The 24,486-nt window shown below is 35.8% G+C and overlaps 1 protein-coding gene across 5 annotated transcripts in view; it reads left to right on the forward strand.

Moving 5' to 3' along the window:
- Window positions 1-7,830: 7,830 nt before the first annotated feature.
- gapvd1 (GTPase activating protein and VPS9 domains 1) overlaps window positions 7,831-24,486 on the forward strand; it is a 55,790-nt gene continuing 39,134 nt past the window's right edge. For 4 of the 5 annotated variants that reach the window (XM_049485694.1, XM_049485695.1, XM_049485697.1 and 1 more), the window contains exons 1-3: window positions 7,832-8,243; window positions 19,525-19,731; window positions 23,451-23,718. In XM_049485694.1, the coding sequence (XP_049341651.1) occupies window positions 19,547-19,731; window positions 23,451-23,718 (453 nt within the window). In that variant the 5' untranslated portion in view covers window positions 7,832-8,243; window positions 19,525-19,546. Of the gene's footprint in view, window positions 8,244-19,524; window positions 19,732-23,450; window positions 23,719-24,486 lie in introns of all 5 variants that reach the window. The other variant, XM_007239431.4, reaches the window with a different exon arrangement.

Below are 24,486 nucleotides of genomic sequence, written 5' to 3' on the forward strand. Positions count from 1 at the left end.
ACAGAACTGTGTGCAGCACATAAACACATCAGATCTGTATATAAAAGCTGTACATGTGCAGTTGTACCGGATTAAACAGTAAATGAGTTTAGATGGTGTGAGCAGAACTGATGAGGTTTATTTCTGTTTTTCTGTTTATCTGCAGGTCTGTTCTACCCCACTTTCTTCCCCCTGGTGTGGGAGGACAGAGCCGAGTACTGGGAGTGGCGTCTGAGCAGCCATGTTGCCCACCTGTGCTACATGGATCTGCTGTGGAGAGACTACCTGAAGACCAGGGTCCCCCCAACTGCCTGCAGACAGCTGGAGCCTCGACCAGACAGGGACCACAAGCCGGGGGGCCACAGCATCGCTCTCCCTGAGGACGACTGCGCACCACCTCACAAGAGACGCCGCATCTGATCCCCCTGTATCCTTTATTTATTACTCTGTATATGTCTATCTATTACTGATACGTTTACTTTATATTTGTATAGTCCATAAATTAACTAGCTATATTTTTATAGAGTAGATAAGTTTACTTTTTCATTTTATAAAGTTTCATAAGTTTACCTAATAATTTTAGAGTTCATAATATAATTATATATTTTTATAGAGTTCATAAGTTTACTTTATAATTTTTATAGTGTTCCTAAGTTTTCTTTTTCCTTTTTATGGAGTTAATAAGTTTCCTTACCATTAGACTTTATTTAACTATTTATATGCTTAGTTACCTATTTGCCTAATTAACAATGTATTTGTTAAATTACCTATTTATTTATTTGTTTAATTAACAATTTATTCATTTAATTAACTTTTATATGCTTAATTAGCTTACTTTACAGCTTACTTAATTAGCAGTTACAGACCAATTTAAAAGTACTGTTTTTTGCATTGCTTAATCCTGTTTCGGATTACTTTATGTTGTAAAAACCTAAAAACTTAAACTTGCATTCTATGTATAAAATTTGCTTTATAAATAAATTAATTAATATTATTATTACTCTAGTCAAAAATTCAAATAATATTAAGTTAATTAAATTGTTAACGACAATTTTAGATATTTCACATTTACATCCGTTTTTTTTACTTTTATTTTACTTTAAATGTACTTTATTAGATTTAAAGCATTTAAAATATTAGCTTTTAAAACGTTATAGCTTTACACAAATTCAGAATTAGTTTTGAATTCTCTAAAATTTAAACGTTTAAATAATCAGTATTAAGCATTCAAGAATGTTTTTATAAATCTTTTTAATTGTTATTGTTACTATATATATATATATATATATATATTTTGGCAGATTGTTACTAGTAATATTATTCTTATTACTCTAGTTATATATTCAAATAATATTTAGTTATTTAAATTGGTAACAGCAATTTTGGATATTTCACAACATTTACAGCAGTTTTAACTTTTAGTTTTTTAACTTTTATTTTACTTTAAATTGACTTTATTAGATTTTAAGCTTTGATAATATTAGCTTTTAAAACGTAATAGCTTTACACTTTTTTTAGAATTAGTTTTAAAATCTCAAATTTAAATGTTCAAATAGTCAGTATTAAGCATTTAAGAATGTTTTTAAGAATCTTTTTAATTGTTATTGTTAGTATATATATATTTTTTTCTGCCAGATTTTTATTAATAAACTATATTTTAACCTACATTCTGTCTCATGTCTTTTATTTCTTTTACCTGTTTGTAAACATTATATACTTAATTGTGTGTCATGTTATTTTAGCACTGATACCAGATATACAAGCAATTTAAGTGCTCTACAAAAACTGTATGGATGCACTAAACAGTTTTGATTTTAATTAATTTAAATTCAGTTATCTAGTGTGTCATGAAGTTCAGTCCAAAGAGATCAACACTAGCCTTTTATATATTAGTGAGTGTAACTGCTTAAGGACATGACCAAACATTACAGGAAGGATGTACATCTACTTCTTACCACGAGATTTAAAATCAGAATGGCCTGTAGTGAAATCAGAGAAAAGCTAGCTGCACACAGACGCTACATGTGGGTCATTTTAGTAAAAGAAAGACTAAAAGTGTAGCCACTATGCTCTCCTCTAATAGCATGAGGTCATCACAGAAATCTCTGTATTGCTCTACATTCATCTACCTTAAACTACCTTAAACCTTATATGGACGTTGTGATGAGCACATCACACAAGCCATTGAAGAAACGGCTAACACCATACACACTCTTTCCCCTGAACTGCTTCAATCCTGTTTTCTCATGCAAATAATGTGAGAAGACTCCAGGAGCAGAATGTGTATAATAACTGCTTATGACTTCATTTTAGATTTTCCTTCTGAAAAAAAAAAGTTATTAAACACTGGGCTTACTTTCACATGTGAATCGGATTTACTAGTTATTCAACTTTAAAAAGCAGACAGATTTTTCTCTTCTATTAAAAAAAGAGTCATTTCTAAATTAGAATAGAATATTTTAGTTATTTAACATTAAAAATTCATATTAAACTTTAGAATATCTTGATTTCCTCTTGCAGCTGTAAAGACGCCTCACTTATCACTGCAATCTTGGACACTAAAGCCTGTATTACTCTCACATTAGTAGCCTAAAGAAAACAGAAAAAGATTATTATTTTTGAAACAGCACAAAAAAACACTATAAAAAACTAAATACATGTATTTAGCTTTACACAATAGAACTGGTTACTCCAGCTGGTGTGTTTCAATGAATAAACAAATAAACAAACAAATAAATAAATAGATGAATAAATAGGATGATGTGTGCCCCTAATAATAAATATTTAACATATGTAGTTGAAGAACAAAGTTGGAGCAGTTGCCTACTGGTGCCTCTGTGCTATTTATGCACTCAACATAACCAAGAGCCTCCATCACCATTTACAGAATGATAATTCATTAATAATAATAAAAACTGTGAAAGAGAGGTTGGCTTCCAACTCACCAGAAAATGTTTGACCAGAAAATGTCACCCACAGCAATAATAACATAATAATACATTGCATTTAAATATTCGTGGACACCGCTTGTAATAGTGTATAAAGCCCCAGTATTAAGCTGTGGAGCAGTGGAACTGTGTTCTCTGGAATGATGGTGTTCATCCAATACTTTTAGGATGATGTGAGATACGATGGACTGGTTATCATCCAACAAGATTGTTTAAGAGTCGTAAAGAGGAAAATGCTAGCTTTAAGCTAATGCTACAGTGGAGTTGAACTCCGGCCGTATGTTTACAGCATGTTACAGCCAGCTGATCCAACTAATGAACTAACTGCCCTCACTGAGGAGAACTGAGAGAAAATCACTAACCCAACAGCACAGAGTTACCCCAGAACCAGCTTTAAACACTCTACCACGTTTTAATATTTACAGTCTTTATTATGCTGTGAAATAAATTAGAGGTGTTTAGTGTTTCTGGTTTGTTGTTTTAGCACATTAATCCAAGTAAGGCAAACCTGTCAAGTCTCCCGTTTTGGCCGGGAAACTACCGTATTTTACTCCTCTTTCCCGCCGTCCTCCCGTATTAGTATTTTCCCGTAAATTTCCCGTATTATATTAAAATTAAAAAATGTATATTATTGAGGAGACAGGGCACTGACCGCTCTGTGTCTCTTAACCAATCGTGGAGGCGGTTCAAGGAGAAAGTCCCGCCTTTCAGGAGAAACAGCCAATCAGCTTGAAAAGGAGGGTCAGTGTAGGTAAGCCCCCCGTCGCTGTGAGTTCAGGGAGCTAGTCGGAGCAGCTGATGTTAAAACAGATCTGGATATTCAGCGATTTTTCTTAAAGAAAGGTAACGGTAGGCTAATCATGTAAACTGTGATGAGATTTTTCTGATAGCTGCTTAAAAATACTCGTCCCCGAAATAAAACACACAGATTAAACCTTTTAAAATAAAAAAAAATACAGTTTGTGACTAGAAACAACTAGAAATGTGGAGAGGACCGAAATTAACTGAACTGATCAGGGGTGGAGTGATCAAAAGGAAGAAGTATTAATTAAAATTTATTGTGTAGACCCCTTAGGACTAATTTTTACTGATGGAATATATGTGGTTCATGTCCTTTTAGTAAAAGCTCATAATACTATTTTTAGGATTTTTAATTTGGCTGTAAAGAATGACATGTAGGAATGTCCACAAAATTTCAGATCCTGATAATCTGATTGTAGTGTGTAAGTGGTTCACATGTGGTTATTTTAGATTTTTTGTAAACCTGTCTTAAAATGGAAGGGATACTGAATCTTCGTTGGGCTGGTGGGACGACTTTAAGTGGACAGAGGAAAATATCCCTTATTTTTAAATCTAAAACTTGACAGGTATGACGTAAGGATTTGTGGTTATAATAGGTTTCAGTGGAAAAATACACACGTTAAGCCTTTTAACATTAAGTATTTTAGACTCTATGGTTCTAGCTTTGTGATTCTGAAGTAACTGCTGCATCACAAAGCTCGCCTCAGCAGGGCAGATAGTTAGTTTATTAGTTGATTATTTGGGTCAGGTGTGTTGTATTTAGAATAAACCAATGACCGTAATTAAATATTCATCCTCAGGGAAGTGCTGCTTATTATCTAGTTTAAAGCTCTTAACACAGACTACACTGCTCAACATTACTGAAAGAGTTTCACCTGTTTAAATACTTTAATGATCCTCTGTAAGGAAAAATATTGATCCAAAATGCGATCTGGCCAGAGTTCGCTGGTGTAGCGCAGAATCGAGTCCGCTGCCAATGTCTGCCGCTGTGCTGTGACGTAAAGCATTAGCTTAAAGCTAGCATTTTTTAATCATTACCCCTAAACGATCTCAAAATTCAGAGGATCCAGTGTTGTTTAAGATGTAAATATAAACAGAATAAAACGTACAGGGTTCTGAACATATTTATTTACCACAGAATGTAATAGAGGCCCGTTTTTAAAATTTTCTTTTTTTCCATTGACCTGAACCGCTTAGACACGGAACCCCAAATATGGGCATAAACAACATGGCGCAGACTACAAAAAGACAACATGACTTCAGTGGTCTATTCCTGTATCACATGTCTAAAAGAGAGGGAGAGAAAGGCACCCTTGTGTGCATATTCATGAAGCACATACAAAACCAAGATTTATATTTTATAGATAGATAACCACTATAGTATATATTATACTATTATATTATATTATTTTATGCTATATTATTTGTTATTATTATTTCCTATATGGCCAAGTATATCCTCCTGAGACCCAAACTTTTGCTTGCTGTGGATTTTTAAATTATCATATCTGTGTGGGATCAGTAGGACCGAACAAGTTTAAAAACTAAATTTTGTCTTTGTACAGAAAGTCATTTTTGCAAATAACATTGTTCTTATGAGGAGACAATAGTTTATTTTAAGATTTTAAAAAAATGATCCCTGCAATTTAGGATCCGAAGAACCTAATTAGTCCAAAAACAAAATTTGTGCTTTCTACAGTAAGTAAATAAACTAGTTTTGAACAAAAAAAATGGATGAGAATTTTTACCTGGTCCATGTTTCTGTCTGGACTGGCTGTAGAAACCTGTGACTGGGATTCTCGCCATCTTATTTTTAATCAGTTGAGAGTAATGTAGTCATGCAACCACCAGATGGTACAGGCAGTGTCTCTATATGAGGACAAAGGGTTAACGTTTTTTAAAAATGTATAATCATGATGCAGAAATGTAATGTCCAAGAGGACAAAGTGTCTCAAGAGGATATTGTTCTCTCAAAAATACACTGAAATATCGTGATATTATTTTATCGCCCACTCCTAGTGTACATTACAATATGGCTGCAACAATTAGTCGATATAATCGACAATGTCGATTATTAAAATTTATCGACTACAAATTTAATTGTTGAATAATCGTTAATTTGTAACAGTACCGCATTACACAAAGTGCTGGGGACAAAAGGAACTTGGTCTGTGTCTCTGAAAGTGCCCAAACACAACAGATTACATATTTATTCACTAAATATCAGTACTCTCCACACCTAAACAACATGTGGACATTTAAATGCCTTTTAAATCTTATGTTTAGCTGTTTCTCTATTGTTTTTAAAGATGGAGGGCATAGCAGAAATAATCGTTGACTTATCGGCTAATCGAAAAAATGATCATCAGATTAGTCGAATACCAAAATAATCATTGGTTGCAGCCCTACATTACAAAAGCACTTATTAAAGTGAAATAAAGTAAATTCTTAATTTTTGTAAAAAAAACAAACAAACAAACAAACTGTAAATTGTAAAAGTGGTCTCTCTCTCTCACACACACACACACACACACACACACACACACACACACACAGGAACTATAGCAAGTTTCCAATATAGTATTGACCCCAAACACACCTCCAAGATGAGACCTGCCTTCAAGAGGAAGCTAAGGTAAAGGTATTGGATAGGCCAAGCATGTCCCCAGACCTAAACCTTACTGAGCATCTGTGGCATCCTCAAACAGAAAGTGGAGGAGCATAAGGTCTCTAACATCCACGAGTTGTGTAATGTCATACACAGAGGAGGATTGGAAAAGGATTCCAGGCAACCTGTGAAGCTCTAGTGAACTCAATGCTAAATAGATTTAAGGCAATGGTAGAAAATAATGGTGATCACACAAGATATTGGCAATTTGTCAATTTTTAATTAATTAATTACAATTCGTCCACATGAGAAAAGATTAGTTTTTACAAGGTATTTTTTTTCTCAGGTTAAGGAACAATCTTTAAAAACTTGTGTGATTTTAGGCTAAAAGGGAATAAATAATTATTTTACATAAAATATTTCTGCCATGACTTGAAGGGCCTTTTTTTTTTACTGCAGGCATATATGACATCATGCAAATACAAGGTGCAATATATAATATTATCAACATATGTAAAGGAAATGTTGAATAAAATAAATACAATTTAAATAAATAAATAAATAAATAAATAAATTTATAAACAAAAACAGTAAATATGTTTGAGTAAACATTGTGGTTTTATTCTATAAATCATTGACATTTGATGACATTTCTCCCAAGTTCCAAATAAAAATATTGTAATTCAGAGCATTTCTTTTCAGAAAATGAGAAATGGTCAAATGAACAAAAACTGATGTATCAAACCTTAAATAATGTAAAGAATATAAGTTAATATTAATTATATTAGAAACAACAACAATACTAAACTCAAAAAAGAAGTTCAGAAATTATTATTTGGTGGAATAACCATGATTTTTAATCACAGATATCATGTCTCTTGGCATGCTCTCCACTAGTCTTTCACACTGCTTTGGGTGACCATATTTCACTCCTGGCACAAAATTCAGGCAGTTCAGCTTTGTTTGATGGTTTGTGATCATCCATCTTTCTTTGGTTACATTTCATTGATGTTTATTTCCTTTATTCATGACTGCAATTGACTGTATTTCTGCTCCGCGATGTACTGCGCAGGCTCTCCTCACAGGGGCATGGGAGCCGATTCCCTCTAAGTTCCTTGTCGAAATGCGCATAAATATTGTTAGCCCAAAATAAAGAAATTGTGAGCACGAATTAAAGAAATCGTGAGCACTCTTTAGAAAGAGAAATTGTAGCTTTTTCACTATTCTGACCATTTCTTATTTTCTGCAAATAAATGCTCTATATGACAATATCTATATTTGTAACCTGGGAGAAATGTTGAATAAAACCACAATGTTCATTTTTTCGAATATATACCTATAAATGGTTAAATCCGAGAAACTTTTTCTTGATTTTTCTCATTTTGATTTGTTCCAGAGTTATACTGTATATTGTATTAGTATAGAGAATGATCCTCCAGCGCTGTTGTTTTTTTTTTGCCTTAGTCTCCACCTGCTGGTGAAAACGGGGTATTACTGAGGAGTGAGGGCCGGCGGTCTCATTCAGCACTATTCGTTTATTGTAGTATGAGCGTTAAATTTAACGCAGTCTGTCCGGTCCTTTAGTGGGCTAATTTATAGGTGACCTATGGTGTCGCGCCCGGTTACCTGACTCCCTTCAGTACGAGCTTCTGCTGTGCGGTACATTAACTGTTATATATTACACGCATGCGGATACAGGACTCCCGGTGATGACATTCGCCGCTGTAGAGGCTGCGGGCGGGCGGGCTAGCGGCAGCGGCATTAGCGCGGAGAGCCAGTGATCTGTGTTAGCTCTGCGTGGCTCTGTACACGGGCTGTGGCGGGATCTCGGATCGCGGAACAGGGGATTAAGTTACACCTGAGACACACAAACCCGACAGCGCACAGAGAACAGAGCCGGTTTTTGGGTGAGTGAACACTGTGTGCTGGGTCGCTGCTCAGGCCTGGATGTGATTAGCTCGGTCGCTAATGTGCTGAGATAGCTGTGTTTTCTCGGACTCTGCGAGAAAGTTACACTGAGTTATGTGATTAAACGCTGTTGTCCGTTTTATTCATTTAGACAGCGATGTGTCTAAGCTTTGTTTGGTGTTTAAATAGTTAGCTAACGCTGGGTTCTGTAGTTTGCAGGTGTATTTAGCTATAATAGTTAACCTAATGTTAATGTTGTTTAGCTGCTTAGCTCTCTTAGCTAGGCTAAGCTCAACTCTCCCGTTTTACACAGAGAGAGAACCAGTCCTGAGATGTAGCCTAGCCTAGCATACAGGGGAGAGCTGATAGCTTAGCTTAGTCTGTCATTATGTCATTATCATTAAATCTCCCTGCGAATGGTTTCCTCTCAGAGACAGTAATTACTAATGGACGACAACTACGTGTTGTTACTGCATTTGTAACGTTAACCGAAGAAAAGGTGATGGGTTATAAAGGAGTCGCGAGATCAGGTTTGGTTAGTTAGCTTAGCGTAGCTTAGCTAAGCTAACCTATCCGCTGTTTCCGCAGATACACAGTCAAACCTGGCAAAAAATACTGCGTCTGATTCTCACTGCTGGACACTGTGAACCCAGCTGCTGTTTTATTAAGGTCTGCCGGCGGGATTCATAAACACTGTAAAACTGACCAGTTTGTTTATAGCTGTTTAAACTGCTGCCTGGATATGTCGTTTTAGTTAGCAGGCTAGTCTGTAACTCGCCCCTGTTTTTATTATTGGGGCCAGTCGCGTAGCCTGTTTTAATAATTGTACGTTACTGAAAGAGCCGCGTTTAACCTTTTTATCCGCCTGGATAGAAGGTGAATTTAATGTACTTTACACCAAGTTCCTTATTTTTTTGCGGAATTCATGTGAATGGACTTTCTACTCTCTGGCTGCTTGTTTGGTTGTAGAAGGGCGAGAGGAGTTCCTGTATGGCCTTGTGTTTCTGTAGCTCAGTATACTCGGTCGAGGGGTGTAACGGTACAGAAAATTTACGGTTCAGTTCACACCGCGGTATAAACCCCACGGTTCGGTACGTTTTCTTTACGGTTGGTGGAAAAAAAATATAAAGCTGGCCATTCTGTATAACCTCATCTGTATCTACTTCATAATAACAATGGGACTTTATTTTAACCATGTTTTGTTTTACTCTCCTCTGTATGTTTACATTTGGCTCCAAACTGAAAAAAAAAAACAATGTTCTTTAAAAAAAATATTCAGTAATGGCTTGGGAACTGTCTGATTTCACATCTAGAGGCTGCTTAAAAGCAGTGGGGATAAGTAGTTGGATAGAAGTCACTTTTTTATTAGTTCTGGTTATTGGTAGGACTGGATGATGGAAACAAAAATGAATTTGCATGTAAAGCCTAATTTTTACTTCTGCATCAAATCTACTCCGTAGCCTACATGTCTACCTGCCCTGCAGTGCAGACACACGGGTCCACCACTTGCTCACCAGCCCTGCTGTTGTTCACAGGGAACTGGAAGTATTCCCACACAATTAATATAAAGGCAGCAGGTGGTCCTATAGCTCCTAAGTGACCAGTCTCCATACTCCTGTACCCCTGTACTCAGAGCTAAACTTCTTAGCAACAGTGCTACAGCTACACTTAGGCATTAGTTCCGCATTATGTTGATTGGTTCCACACGTATCTTAAAGACTGCCTGTACCATTTATTCTGCATACTTTTACGTGAAGCAAACCATAACCACCGTACCCTCGACAGTTTATAAAGAATACACGTACCATTACACCCTTACTCAATATAGTTTTACCAATGCTGAAAAATATCCTCAATTAAAATACCTTTAGGTTTAGGAAGCGTAATATCTGTGTCTCTAAATTTAGTTATATAGAATGTACTTTATTCAAACACATTGAATTCAGTTGAATACACAAATGCTGCTTTTGCTATTTATTCTGCTATGCACACTGAAACTGTAAAAAGGTAAACTAGTCAGCATTTTTCTTTATGGCTACATGTGAAGTTATTTAAAACACTTGGCAGCAAAAATTTAATAACAATTTAATATGTTATTGAATTTTGAACATCAAAAAAAAAAAAAAAAAACTGAATTTACTACACTGTCTGCCCCCCAAAAATATGTGGGGTTAATGCTGCAGTTATTCAGGTTTAGGTTCAGCAACAGTATGTGCTGAAAGAACAAGGTCAGCTGACTTCCTGAATATACTGAATATAGACCAGGTTATTCCATCAATGTATTTATTTTTCTTCCCTGATGGCATGGGAAAAATCCAAACTGACAATGTCAGGATTCATGGGGCTGCAATAGTGAAAGAGTGGTTCAGGGAGCATGAGATCATCATTTTCACACATGAATTGTTCACCACAGAGTCCAGACCATTTCATTTATTTCCTATTTGTTGAATTATGCGTAGGTGTTGGGCCAAAGCAAAACATGGTATGCTATTGAGATTATGGTCATTTAAATAATAGTAGAGGTATTAGTAAGAATAGTGATAATAAATAAACTTAAGCTGTTAAATATGTATATAAATAATTAATAAATAATTGTTTACATGGTATATATGTTCCTAACAAACTATAAAGTATCGAAAGCCTTTATTACATGTGATAAAATGTGATAAAATATACTGACAGAATCTTATATACTGACATATACTGACAGAATCTTAAAAAGGCTGTGATACACACGTGGTCGTACCAGCCAGAATATGTACATATATAAATAAACTAAAAACACTTAACGAGTTACAGAGTTTTATTAACCTTGAAACCTCACAGTACATAGGTTAGGGTTTGGTGCATCAAATCTCACAGTACACACACATTATTTCAGAAACAAAATTCACAAGAACAAGAAGAGTGTATGTTAGCAGTGTTCTGTGTGGATGGCTGTGAGAAATACACTCAAGCTGTGTTCGGAATGGTTCACTTATTAACACTATTTACTATGTAGCATTTGCTATATATTAAACTGACTATGTAAGGACCAAACAGCAGCCCATTTCTATTTCTATTACAGAAAAGACAGTTTAATAGTAAATTTATATAAGGAATAAAATGTAATGTTGAGATTAAAATTACAAAATGACTGACACACCAATTAATGCACTATTTCTGTAATAGGGAGCGAATCCGTGGCTTAAGTGTTGCATGACTAACAACCAAACAGACATGCAGAATATTTTGTGCTCACGCCCCTGTTGTGTGAAAATACATTTTGGAATCTTGCTGCTAGACTTGCGTGAGAAATAATATCCTCTGCCAGTACTGGTTTCACTGGTGTGTCATTACACAGGCTACTACCCGGTGGCCAGTGAAACCAATACTGAAAGTAAGAGTGGTCAGATACAAGGAAATGCTTCTCTGGAGCTTCATAGCATAAAGATCAGCTTGAACTGTAGAGAGGATCTGTTATGTAATGTAATATGTAATGAATAAATCCCACATAAATACAAATCAAACCAGGGTAATTATTTTTATTATTTTTATTAGTTTTTACTGTGACAAAGTTTGAAACCCCAACCTGAAGCAGAATGTTGTTTGCAAGGTAAGCTCACCATATTTTTCGCACCATAAGGTGCACTTAAAATTCTTTAATTTCACCAAAAATTGTCAGTGCACCTTATAATTCGGTGCGCCTTATATATGAATTCTACCAGTCAGGTTGTAAGGAGCAGTAAAGCCACTTCACTGAAGTACAGCTTATAAAGGAGCTACAGTGAAGTTTTTCCAGCACCAAGGCTGGAGCAGTATTAGCGTTAGCTGCAAACCGCAGTGCTAGCTCGTTCGCCATTCAGAGGTGAGTATATTGGACTTTCGCTTGCTTGTTTACTGTGTTAAAACAAGCTACATGGGATGAATCACTAGCTGTTGTGCCCTGGCTTACTGGAACACTCAGGGTTTTTCAGTGTAGCACTGTCGGGTAGCGTTTACTAGCGCTAAACGTATCAAATTCAAAGGTGATGACAAAAGAGGCTCCTTCCTACCTGCATTCACTCCTGAAGGCTTACACTACCTTCCGGCCGCTGCGCTCCTCCAATGAACGTCGCCTCGCTTTACCAAACATTTACACAAAGCAATCCAGACTGTTCTCATACAGAGTTCCCCAATGGTGGAACAAACTACCTTCCACGACCAGATCAGGAGAATCTCTCGCTATCTTTAAGAGACTCCTTAACACCTCTAACCAGAGACTGTAAAAAAAGATGGACGCCGTGTCGCCGTTCCCATTCATTCAATGAAAATGAAGCCAAAATCTTCCGCCATGTTGGCAATCCTGACACCTGATTCTGCGCAGTAGAGACCAGAGGAGGGAGAAAGACTGTGGATAGCAACCTACTCATTTAAATAACCCCGCCCCTGAGGGCTACCTCGAGGTCACAGACTGCAGAGCGGGGCGGAGTGGAGCTGACGGTCTGTTATTGGTCCCGCCCATAAGCAGCCCTTTTACAATAACCACACCTTTTTTGAATAGAGTTGAATAAAGTTTTAAAAACCGAATTCTGTGGGGATATAAAAAATTGACAATATAAGCAGAGGTTACACTAGCTGCTGCATTTAAATAATGGAGGTAGAATTACAGTATATTAGAAAAAAACGTGATTGAAAGTTGTCTGTTTTGCCATTGAAACCTATGGGGATGGGTGGAGTTACACAGCTTTCTGCAGCCGAACAGCAGGGGGCGCCCGACCTGTGGTGGCTTCACTTTTGAGAGACAATGCTCTGTCCAGCTATACACAGTCTATGCCTCTAACACACTAACTAACTACTTCTAAGCTCATTTCTTCCTCCCCTCCTTCACTCCTCTATCCCATTATTTCCCTTTGACCTCTTTTAGGCCCTGTCTAATAATGTTTTTACCTTCAACTTCTATTACTTTTTGTACTTTACTATTGTAAGTTGCTCTGGACAAAAGCGTCTGCCCACTGTAATGTAATGTAGTGTAAGGTAATGTAAACGCTGCTAACCGGGGCTAACGCTGCTGCTAACCACACTGTTGAAAATATTGGAAATCTAAGTTTACTGTAAATAAACAAGCGATTTACTCACCCAAATACACAGGCCCCCCCCCCCCCCCCCCCAGTATAGAACTGACTTTTGTAACTTGCACACCTAAAACGTTTTATTATATTTGCCAACAAAACAATCCATTCTTAGTTCTTACGTCTTAGTTGTATGATGACATGTTAGAGAACAGTGGAATCTCGACAATGCTGATGGGGTCAAGCAGACTTTGTTACTAATAGTCAGGTGCAGGAAGTGTGATTGCAAAGAGGATGTAGCTGTGGGATTTGTTTCTATATTTTTTCCTCATTCAGCCTCCTATTTAGAGAAATTTATTTAGTTACACATGATAGATTAATGTGTTTGTTACTTTTTATTATTTTACTATAAAAGGGTCTAGGGTCTGTTATAGGGTCAGGAATCTTAACAATCTTAACAATAACTGAACACGTTGCATCTGGCATGAGGATGCATGCAGTAAAAATTTAATTGTCCCTGCATGTGGGCTTTTGCACCAAAATTCAGTGTCCAATGCAGAAAATCTCAGCTTATAGTTTGTGGAATAATGATGTTGGGAAAAAAAAAATAATGTCATGGATTGTGAACTATAATATGCACACTGTCTCTGGGTATAACATTATAACTCAGTTAGGGCAGCAAAATGCTTTAATAGCTGGTACCTTAGAACGATTAATAAATTTGATTACAAATTAGGCTGCAGCTATTGAATATTTCAGTAATCAAGTATTCTACTGAAAAGTAATTGGATACATCATATTGTGGTATGGTTAAAGAGCAATTACAACTTAATTAAAAGAAAAGAGAACATTTCACTAAATAATTAATAAACAATTGGTTTTCTTCTTTGCAAAAGTTTTATTTTTTTAATTTACATGAACTGTAACAAATAGTGCTGTCAATACTAATGTGTAACTTTAATACAATACCTGCCTAATTATCTTTGTATTGTTATTGAAACAACAAAAACCTAAAACATTAGCAATTAATATAAAAATAGAAGGTCCAACATAGAACTAAAATTCTTTATTTTTTCAGTAATAACAAATGAAAAAGTGAAAAGATTTAAGAATGTGATGTTTATTCTTCATTTCGAATAGGAATATAACAGTTGTATGGAATTTCTTTGATGGTTAACTTGTCAGTCTGTGAGCTGTCAGAGAGGAGAGCCCCTCTTAACCAGAAAATATCTGGGAAAAAAAAAACATCAGTGATGTCATTAGCCCCATCCCCAAATATGCTGAACCATTATTCACTGTTTTGATTCACTTGATTGCTAAAAAGCAGAGGAAACAGAAAAATAAGACATTTAAAAGCTGGGAGACATTTAAACTTGAAAATCCGCTGGTATTTGGTGAATTATCATGTGATATGTGTGGTGTTTGGATGTTTTGAAGAATCTACATGGTGGGTTGAGTTTAAAGTTGTCTCATTAAATTGAGTGCAAATTGGAATCAGTGATTTAAATCATTGTTTACAAGTTCATGCTTTGATAGCAGGCTGTGAGCTGGTATTAACACAGTCACTGGGTTATACTTTAGAATGTTTGTTTTGAAAACTGACAAATTAAGCATTAAACTTATTATTGAGTGTTTTCCCTTAATGCATTATCACATTTTTTGTAATCAAGGTATTACTTGAGGAATTGTTTCACCCCTATTTAAATACTGTGAAATTAAAATATACATAATGCAATACATTAAGATAAGAAATACAATGTACATGCAAAATATAAAGAACAAACCTTTAAGATGTATTATGTATTGTGTTATGTTTGATTTGTTGTAATTATATTGTTTTATGTTTTATGTATTATGTATTGGTGTATTTGTTTATTCTATTCAAGTGTAGCTTGGCTCTTATTAGTTAGTGAAAATGAAAAGGAGAAGTGCAATGTGTGGAAGGTGCATCTGTTGTAAAGGGAGGTTGTACCTTCAGCACAGTGTTTGATGATATGTATAATAGTTTCTCACAATATATTTCTTAATTTCGATAGATACAATATAATTTCTATATCATGTGAACAATATGAACGCCAGAGCCTGTGGTATACATCACACACTTACACTCCCAGCCAACATTATTGTGTATCCTATAATGTTCTGCTGTTTCTGCTCAGCTTAAATGCAGTGATCTGACTGCAGCTCCATGTTAGGAACATCAGTCAGTAACAGATACAGCTGTAAATTCTGTATATCTCTAACAACACTAGACCAGTTTATTATTGTTTGATGTTACTTCATGTAACTTGTAACTTTATATTAATAGCTGAAATAAATTGCTCTCTAATAATAAAATGCTGAAAATGCAAATATTAAGGAAAGTTTGATATTTGACGTATTCTGATTAAAGGTTTACTTAGTAAAGTCCAAATAAAATGAAAAATTTAAATTCTTTATTGTTCGTTGTATACAAGTATAGGAAGTAGCCTAAGGACTTTTATTATGAAGCCCACAATAGCAGATTAGACACAATGGTGATGCTAACTGTACATCCCAACTGTATTCATTGCTGTTTTATTGAGAACAGAATGATAATGCTGTGCTGGTTAGATTAAGGGAGTTCTGCTGTTCGTTTCTCTGGTCCTCGGTCCTTAATGTCAGTAAACAAAACTAAAATTAAAAAACATTTTTAACTAAACATTTTTCCTCTGAAACGGTTTATTTGGGTGAGTAAAGCATTTGTGTTTATTTACAGTACGCTTAGATTTCCAATGTTTTCAACAGCATGGTTAGAAGCAGTGCTAGCAGTGCTAATAAATGCTGCCGGACAGTGCTACACTGAGGAACCCTGAGAGTTCCAATAAGCCAGGGCGCTTTCAGCTACAGTTCATCCCATGTTTTAACACGGTAAACATGCCGGCTACAGTCCGATATACTCACCTCTATATGGCAACAAAGCTAGTTCTGTGGTTAGCGGCAAATGCTGATACTGCTCTAGCCTCGGTGCTGGAGAACTAAACCAAAACTCCTGTATAACTCTGTACTTTAGCGGAGTGGCTTCACTGCTCCTCACAACCTGACTGGAAAGATTCATATATAAGGCGCACTGGATTAAAAGGCGCACTGTTGATTTTTTGGGAAAATTAAATTTAGAGGAGTTTTCAGGGATTTTAAGTGCACCTTAAAGTGCGAAAAAAAGGTAATGGTCGATATTGTGTTTCTCAAAATTGAAAATATTACAAAATATTGCAGTGCGACAACAAAGTGATTTTTTTTTCCCTTCAGGAAGTCCCACACAGTGTGAGCAAGACTCTAGATTTGTACTAGAGCTGGGCAATATGGCACAAAATAAAATCTTCATAATAGACTACTATTACACTATACACTATTACACAGTGTAATGAAATTACAAAAAAACATTGTGCAACTTGGAAAAACAAGCAATAGACAACATAAAGTGCAAGAGTGATAATAGTAGAGTATATACTGCCCTTTCATGCAGTGAACAGTTAAACCATATCTGGAGACGGTATGCTCTCTGTTTAAGGCTCTGTAGCGGCCCGAACATTCTCAGCACTACCTGCTCATGAGTTGTGAGATTTTCAGTGGTCAGTCAGTCATCAGTAAAGTGGAAGAGTTCTTTGCCAAACACAGGTACTGAAATAACTTTCATTTTGAGTTCTCTCTCAGAATTTCACTCTGGTTCAAGATTTTGTTGAAATGTCGAGATTAAAACGAGTAAATGAATCCTATACAAGAAACAAACTTTACTGTAAAATCTGCACTGTACATTTTCTTTGTACTATTTTAGTTTGATAAACTATTAAAATTCAGTATATGCTACATTTACAACCCCAAATTGGAAAAGATGTAAAGGCATTTTCTTTGACTGTTATGTAATTGCAGACAATATGAACCCAACCTTTATTTACACACACTGTAAATTTTCTGCATTAATACGGCATCACAGAAGTAAACTCACATGCCCACATACCATGACAGAACCTGGATTATGGAGTTGTTGCTGAGAACAGTCTGGACGATCCTTTTTATCTTTGGTCTGTAGTTCACAACTTTTTAATTTATTTCAAAAAAGATTTGAAAAACAGATTATTTTGAGCACAATACACTCTGTTTCCACGGTGCGATGGTTAAGTATTTCAGATTTCAGTAGAGAATTTATTTATATATTTATATAGTTTCAGAGAATGTCAGGCCACCACTATCTGTAGGATTAAATTGTGTTTAAACCTGACAATGTCTTACAGTTGTTCAACTTTAAATTCAATCATCATAGACCTGAGTATGTCAGCAGTATTTAGCTTGGTAATATACAGCTAGTTTTACATGTAGAGATAACCCATTATTAACCGAAGACTCCATAATTCTTGAGTTACTGGGGATAGTTTTTGCTATTTTATTTATTTATTTTATGAGTTTATGTTGAAATGCATGTATTTTCTTGCTTTGTAATTTGCCATGGTCATTCTCATCCTCATCTCATTCTGACATCATGTCCATGTTGAGTGTATGTAAAGCTGTAAATGATAAGAAAGCAATCCGCTGACAGTTCTGACAGAAGGAGTTTTGTGTTATGTCTGTGTGTGTGTACTGTGTACCTGTTAAATTTGGTCTAAATATTCGGTTTAAATATTTAAAAAAATTAGGTAGTAGGAGTAGGAGCTGAAGGTTTGGGCTCTTATAATTCAAAGTGAATTTCACTCTTCCAGTTTTCTTCTCCACAATGCAGAGGCTGTTACACAAAGACTGTAACTCTCGTTTAGGGCTTGTACATTTTTACCTGTTCTAATACTGTCTGATCTAATGTGCCTCTACATTTAGAGAAGTGAAAAAGGGACCTTGATCTAGTTCCCAGTGCGTTTCTCACTGAACGGCTAAATATAGCATGCTTTCCACCCCTCATTTGGATATATAGGAAACCATTTGCACCAATGTTAAATGTAGCTCGTGCTCTTTACTGTTGTGTAGCTCCACCACTGAACCTGACCACCACACAGAATATCTGCAGTCCTAATCCAGCTCAATTGCATTCTGTGCACTGTAAACAGAGCCACACACTCCACAGCCGCTATAGTTCACTCTTTCCGTTTTTTTTATTTTGCTTTCTGCTCTTTTCTCTTTAATCTTCTTTCTCTACGTGAGAGTTGTGTATGGACTTTGGTACCTAGACAGACTTCATAACGTGTCTTTCAGCTCTCTACTGTTTATTCTCTACATTTCTGTCAACATGTTGCTCCATGCATAAGCAGGTTGAGCAGTTCTGCAGCCGCCTATAATAGTGTATAAACAGTGTTACATGATTTTCTAAGTGTTTACATTAACTAATCTTTGCTGTTGTTTAAAAATCAGATATTTGACAATATAAGTTTGCTCTGATTTTATTGGCCAACTTGCAGCATAAAAATGTTTCACATTTAATACTGTATTTTTTTTTTTGTTTTTAATGTAAAGTGTACCGGATTATAAAGCGCACTATTAATGAACGTCCACTTTCTGGTCTATTTTTATACATAAGGCGCGCTGGATTATAAGATGCATTTTACGAGACACTATAAGGAACTTTTAATTCAGCTGGTCTCGCCACTGGGTGGTGGTGGTTATTTACAGTAAGCTTAGATTCCTGAATTTCTCCAGCACTAAGGCTGGAGCATTAGCATTAGCAGCTAACTGCTATGCTGCCCAACAGTGCTACACTGAGGAACCCTGAGTGCTCTGGTAAGCCAATGTGATATTAGATAGCGGTTCGTCCCAAGTAGCTTGTTTTAACATGGTAAACACTCAGGCTACAGTTCAATGTACACACCAGAGTTGCTAGCGGCTAATGCTTATGCTGCTCCAGCAGTGCTAGCTGGGGTTAGAAGCAGGCAACAGGCCGATAGTACTCACCTCGGAACGGGGAAACAGCAGTTATCGCCTAATGCTAATGATACTCCAGGCAGTTTTGTGAGGCTGTGATGTGTGATTAATGTGATGTTAAGAGAAAACAACGTTTGATTTTTTTTTTTTTTACATTAAGATTTACTTACTGTCTTTGAGAAGTGAATTTCATGCTGTTTTTCTTCCTTTACATGTTTAAGTAGTAGTACTTTATATTAGGAAGTTGTTACTGACTTAAAATCATAGCTAAATGCTGTTTTATGGTTGTATTCTGTTGCTGAACTTCATTCTAGGAAACATGCCAGTGCTCTTCTGATCAACAAACTGACCTGTTTGAATGCATTCTAATCAGCTTTTCTCTCATCAACAGTGTTCTCTGGCTCAGCTAAAAGATGGTGAAGCCAGACATCCACACTCTGGCCCACCACCTGAAGCAAGAAAGACTGTATGTGGCTTCAGAGAAGCAACTTATCCAGAGGCTGAATGGGGAGGTGCTGAAGACAGCAGAAAGGCTCTACCGTGCAGCCTGGATAGCCAAGCAGCAGAGGATTAACCTTGATCGTCTCATCCTTACCAGGTAAACCTATTTTACTAATTGCTAAAGCACAATATTTGAAACACTGTGTTGTTCAGCCAGTGGAGAAAGTAAAATTCACAGAAAGCCCTTCTCCAGGGCTTTTTGTTGTTGCAATATATTAAATATGCACATCATAAGATTAATGATGTCCACGATCCGATCATGTGTCTAGAAATTAGGGCAGATCACTTAATTTTCAAAGAATCAGAATCTGGTGAAAAAGATCCCCATCACTGATTTACCAAAAATGTAGTGTTACAATGTGCATATGTCCTTGCTGTAAATTCTACATATTTGCAGGAAGAAGAGAATGGGAGCACAGAAATAAACAGTAGACTAATTGACTGGTCGTGTTGTTAAGGCTTTAATGCTGATATTCAATATGAACAAGTAGCAACAAGGCTTCTTTGAGTGATGTACAATTCAGGCAATGCGAGCGGAGTAGAAAAATAACCGGGTTACAGACTAGAGCTTAGATCGGGCGCAAAATATCCAGCCCGACCTGACCACGCCCCATAAAGTGTCATTATGAGCCCAAGCTCAAAATTAAACCTGACATATTTGAGAAAGAAGAGTGTTGAAACTGAGCTTTAAAAAAATATTTTCAGGCTGTTTAAATGAGCAAAATCTGTTCAGAATTATGTTAATTTACATTGCAACACTGAAGGAGCGTAGACCTATTAAGAAGTTACTATTAAGCTCTAACTATTAAGCTCTCACTATTAAGCTCTCCAAAAAATTAAAATTTGACCAGTTTGACCAATCAACAGCCTAAACATCGTAGAAGAATGATGTCTGAATGACTTTCCTTTAATCTAATATAACTTAACATGGTATAAGAAGAGAAAACACTTTCTAAATAAACATATTTTTTATATTGAGCTTATAGTCCAAGTGCAAAAACACAAAAATAATAAGTAAGTCTATGCACTGCACTGCACAGCGCTGCAAGTCAAGTGGGTAATAAGGAGAAGCAGAGTGTGCATGTGCATATGTTCAACTTTTTTTTTTTTTAAACACAGTTTGATTTGTTACTTTGTTATATTGTGATTATCATGTCATAGCTTTATTTAAAATAAAAATAGCATTAAAAAACAGACACCTACGACACAGAACACTTTTCTTGAGCCTGACCCAACCCGGCCCGAGGAAAGTGGTGGGAAATCTCTCTCGGTTGGGGTCTAAGCTCTATTGCAGACTGAAATAGAACTTCCTTTTTAATTTCCCACAGAACGGCTCTGGACAGTACAATTGGCAACAGCATGTGCGTGTGCCCTCCTTGATTAGTTCCCCCAGCTAAGTCTGTAAATATGAACAAATATTAGTTTGTTGTAATATTGAGCTACTCAGGAGTTATTTTAACAGGTTCACAACTAATATGCATCACCTCACTTTTTAAACTGTACATAGTTTAAAACATTGTTTAAACATATTTTAATCTATTTGTTCAGCTTTTGTAAATTGCATGTTAACATGTTTTTGTTGACTGTTTGTACTTGGAGAATTGTGATGAGGTTTGTCTGTCTGATATTTGATTTTAGAGATATTTAGTTTGTTTATTTAAGAAAAGCTGCATATTTAAATGGAAATCATTTATATGTCCATTTAATGCGTGATTATTTTGAAATAAAGATAGTATAATAGTAGCTATTATAAATATTTAATTAAAAAAACGTGAGGGACAACTTGGATTTGTTCTTTCCTTTTTATTTTACTGCATTAACAAAGTATTGGATCTGGACTCTATCGGCAGATACTTAAAATCAAACGACTTGGGGCAAAAAAATGTCACTACGTAAAGTTAAATGGTTTGTGGCTGGCTGCTTGTTTCGATAGGAAAAAGTCATTTATTTCTTCTTTTTAACTTTTATGAAGGAAAAAAAATAAAACAAATCATTAAAATAAAACTGTTTTAAACTGGTGTTTAATAATGCAGTGTTTTGTGGGTGATACCAATGCATGGAATGGCTGGGGCTGTCCAGACAAATTCGCTAGTTAGATTTGGGCCAATTAAATATGTGTTATTAAAATCTGATACATATCCTATTTGCTCCATTGTGACTCAGTCTGAAACAGATTGGAATATATGTGATGTTCACATCAGAAAACAGAAAGAGAAAGAGATAAGGCAATATTTTATAAGTTCCACACAAGGAAGTTTACAGAGAAACACACAGCAGCAGTGAGATGAGGGCTTTAGCAGTGGAATAATGAGTTAATATCTGAAATATTTGGAATTATCTCTCTGTTCAAATAATTTTAGAAGGCTTGTGTCTCAGTGTTTATAATGAATTCATTCTCTAGGGTGATTATCAGGAGTGATGGAGTGGTGAGTTTGTGTCCAGTTAGTAATAAAGTTAAAAGTCACCCACTTGCCAGTTAGAGTTTAGTATTTTAGAGATATTTTAGACTGAGTCAGACTGATGACGTATCTTCTTTCTATTAGTGTGCAGAGTGGAATACAGCACTGTTTTTATGGGTTTCTGACTCTGTGTACACAGTCTGTGTTTTTATCTAGTGGTTAAATGAGGTACTGCAGCATGCTTGGACTGAAGGGCCTCATGTAATCAATCCCTAACTTGTAACAAATGGGTCAAAATATCTGAACTAGAGAGATATATCGTGCTGACATTCAAGGCTTCCAGTAGCAGAGATGGCAAAACAACCCAAAACATGCATGGTGAAGAGCTACAGCTGTGTACAGTTCTCAGTTTTCCTGTGATCTAAATTTCTGCAAACCCCTGTACATTTTACATGAGCCATAAGTCGAGAGGAATAAACTGTAATGGGTGCAGTTTATGTCCAGCAGCTAATGACCGTCTAGTCCCCACGCCTCCTAAAAACAGCCTCAAAACTAAAAGTGAGAAAGTTCTCAAAATAAAAAGCAAGAGCGAGAGACTTGTAACTGTGAAAAAACAACTGAAAGAGAAAACAGATTTTTTTAAATAAATGTAAAGCCCAAAACAGAATATTGAACTCTCTATTCAATAATTAATATTCTTTTTACAAACCTGATTTGAACATTTTTTAATTATTTTTTAATAATAGTCCTCTTGTTTTTACATTTGAATTCCTTCTTTTGAGCACCAAAATATAATCTCTAACCATTTGACCCTATTTTAACGCCTTACTAAACGTACTGAAAAAAAATCTGCAGGTTAATGTAAACATAATTTGTTCCTTTTTGGTGAAAATAATGTGTAATTGAAAAAAATAAGTTCAATAATAAACACACAAAATATAAAATATCAGTTGTGTTTGAAGATAAAATGCTTATTGTAAAAGTAGGGGTGCTATGATGATGACCATAAAAAAATATTTATCGAGCCCTATATTAAATGCATGGCTGTTTAGTATATGTTCAGGAGATATATAAAGCATCTGCTTGATCAGGTATCTCTAGGATGTGTTCACAAAACAACAGTGACCACAAACATTGCCTGCTTTGTATTTTCCGTGGCCAGAATGTCTAGGTTGTAAAGTTTTAGTATAGTTGAAATTATCTGAGAATGGTCTAGAATGTTGCTATTGTCTGCTGAAATTTTTATTTGTATATTTGACCTTTTTCATGATGTTAATTTCTTTTAATGTCTTTTTTTATTTTAATTTTCACACTGTATTCATGACTTTTGCATTAGCAGCAATTTACAGTGTAAACTAAATTACATTTATATATTATTATTTTTGCTCCTGTCTCGTCCTGTCTTTCTGTCCTACAGTGCAGAGGCCTCCCCTGCTGAATGCTGTCAGCATGCCAAGGTTTTGGAGGACACACAGTTTGTGGATGGCTATAAGACACTGGGCTTTCAGGAAAGCGTTTATGGAGAATTCCTTGGGAGGCTAAGGGAGAATCCACGGTTAGTGGCCTCCTGTCTCGTCGCTGGAGAGAGGCATAACCAAGAAAATACACAAGGAGTTATCCACACTGTTTTCACCTCACTCTATGGCAACTGTATCATGCAAGAGGATGAGAGTTACCTGCTGCAGGTATATTCATAAATAGAATATTTTGTTGTATGTACTGTATTTTTCAAATTTTCTTGCCAGTAATACTGTATTTTTAACTATAAGGTGCGCTTAAAATCCTTTAATTTTACCAAAATAATTCTGTTTGCCTTTTATTCCGGTGCAGCAAAATACAGGAGTTTCAGTTTAGTTCTCCAGCAGCAGGGCTGGAGTAGCATTAGCTTTTGTATTAGCCACTAACCTCTATTTCCCCATCCAGAGGTGAGTATTATCGGCTTGTAACCTGCTGCCAACCCCGGCTAGCACTGCTGGAGCAGAATTAGCCGCTAATATTAGCTCTTTCGTTGTTCAGATGCAAGCATATCAGACTGCATCTTGTGCACATACCTTGTTAAAAACAAGCTACTTGTGACGAACTGCTAACTAATATCACTCTGACTTACCGGAACACTCAGGGTTCCCCAGTGTAGCGCTGTCGGGAGCCTTAGCTGTTAACCGGTAGTGGTTAGCCGTTAATGCTAATGCTCCAGCCTTAGTGCTGGAGAAATTCGGAAATCTAAGCTTACTGTTAATAAACTGAAGCACTTTACTCACTAGGGGTGGGCGATATGGCCATAAAAGAATATCACGATATTTCATGGTATTTTCACAATAACGATACTCTTGGCGATATGACAAAACACTTAAAAAAATATATTTAAAGAAATACACTATACACTGCAAGAAAATAAAAAATTATATTTTATTATTACATACAATATAATACTGCACACCCCAAAGTGAGATATT

Source organism: Astyanax mexicanus, chromosome 12 (genome assembly GCF_023375975.1).
Source record: "Astyanax mexicanus isolate ESR-SI-001 chromosome 12, AstMex3_surface, whole genome shotgun sequence".
NCBI lineage: Eukaryota > Metazoa > Chordata > Actinopteri > Characiformes > Acestrorhamphidae > Astyanax > Astyanax mexicanus.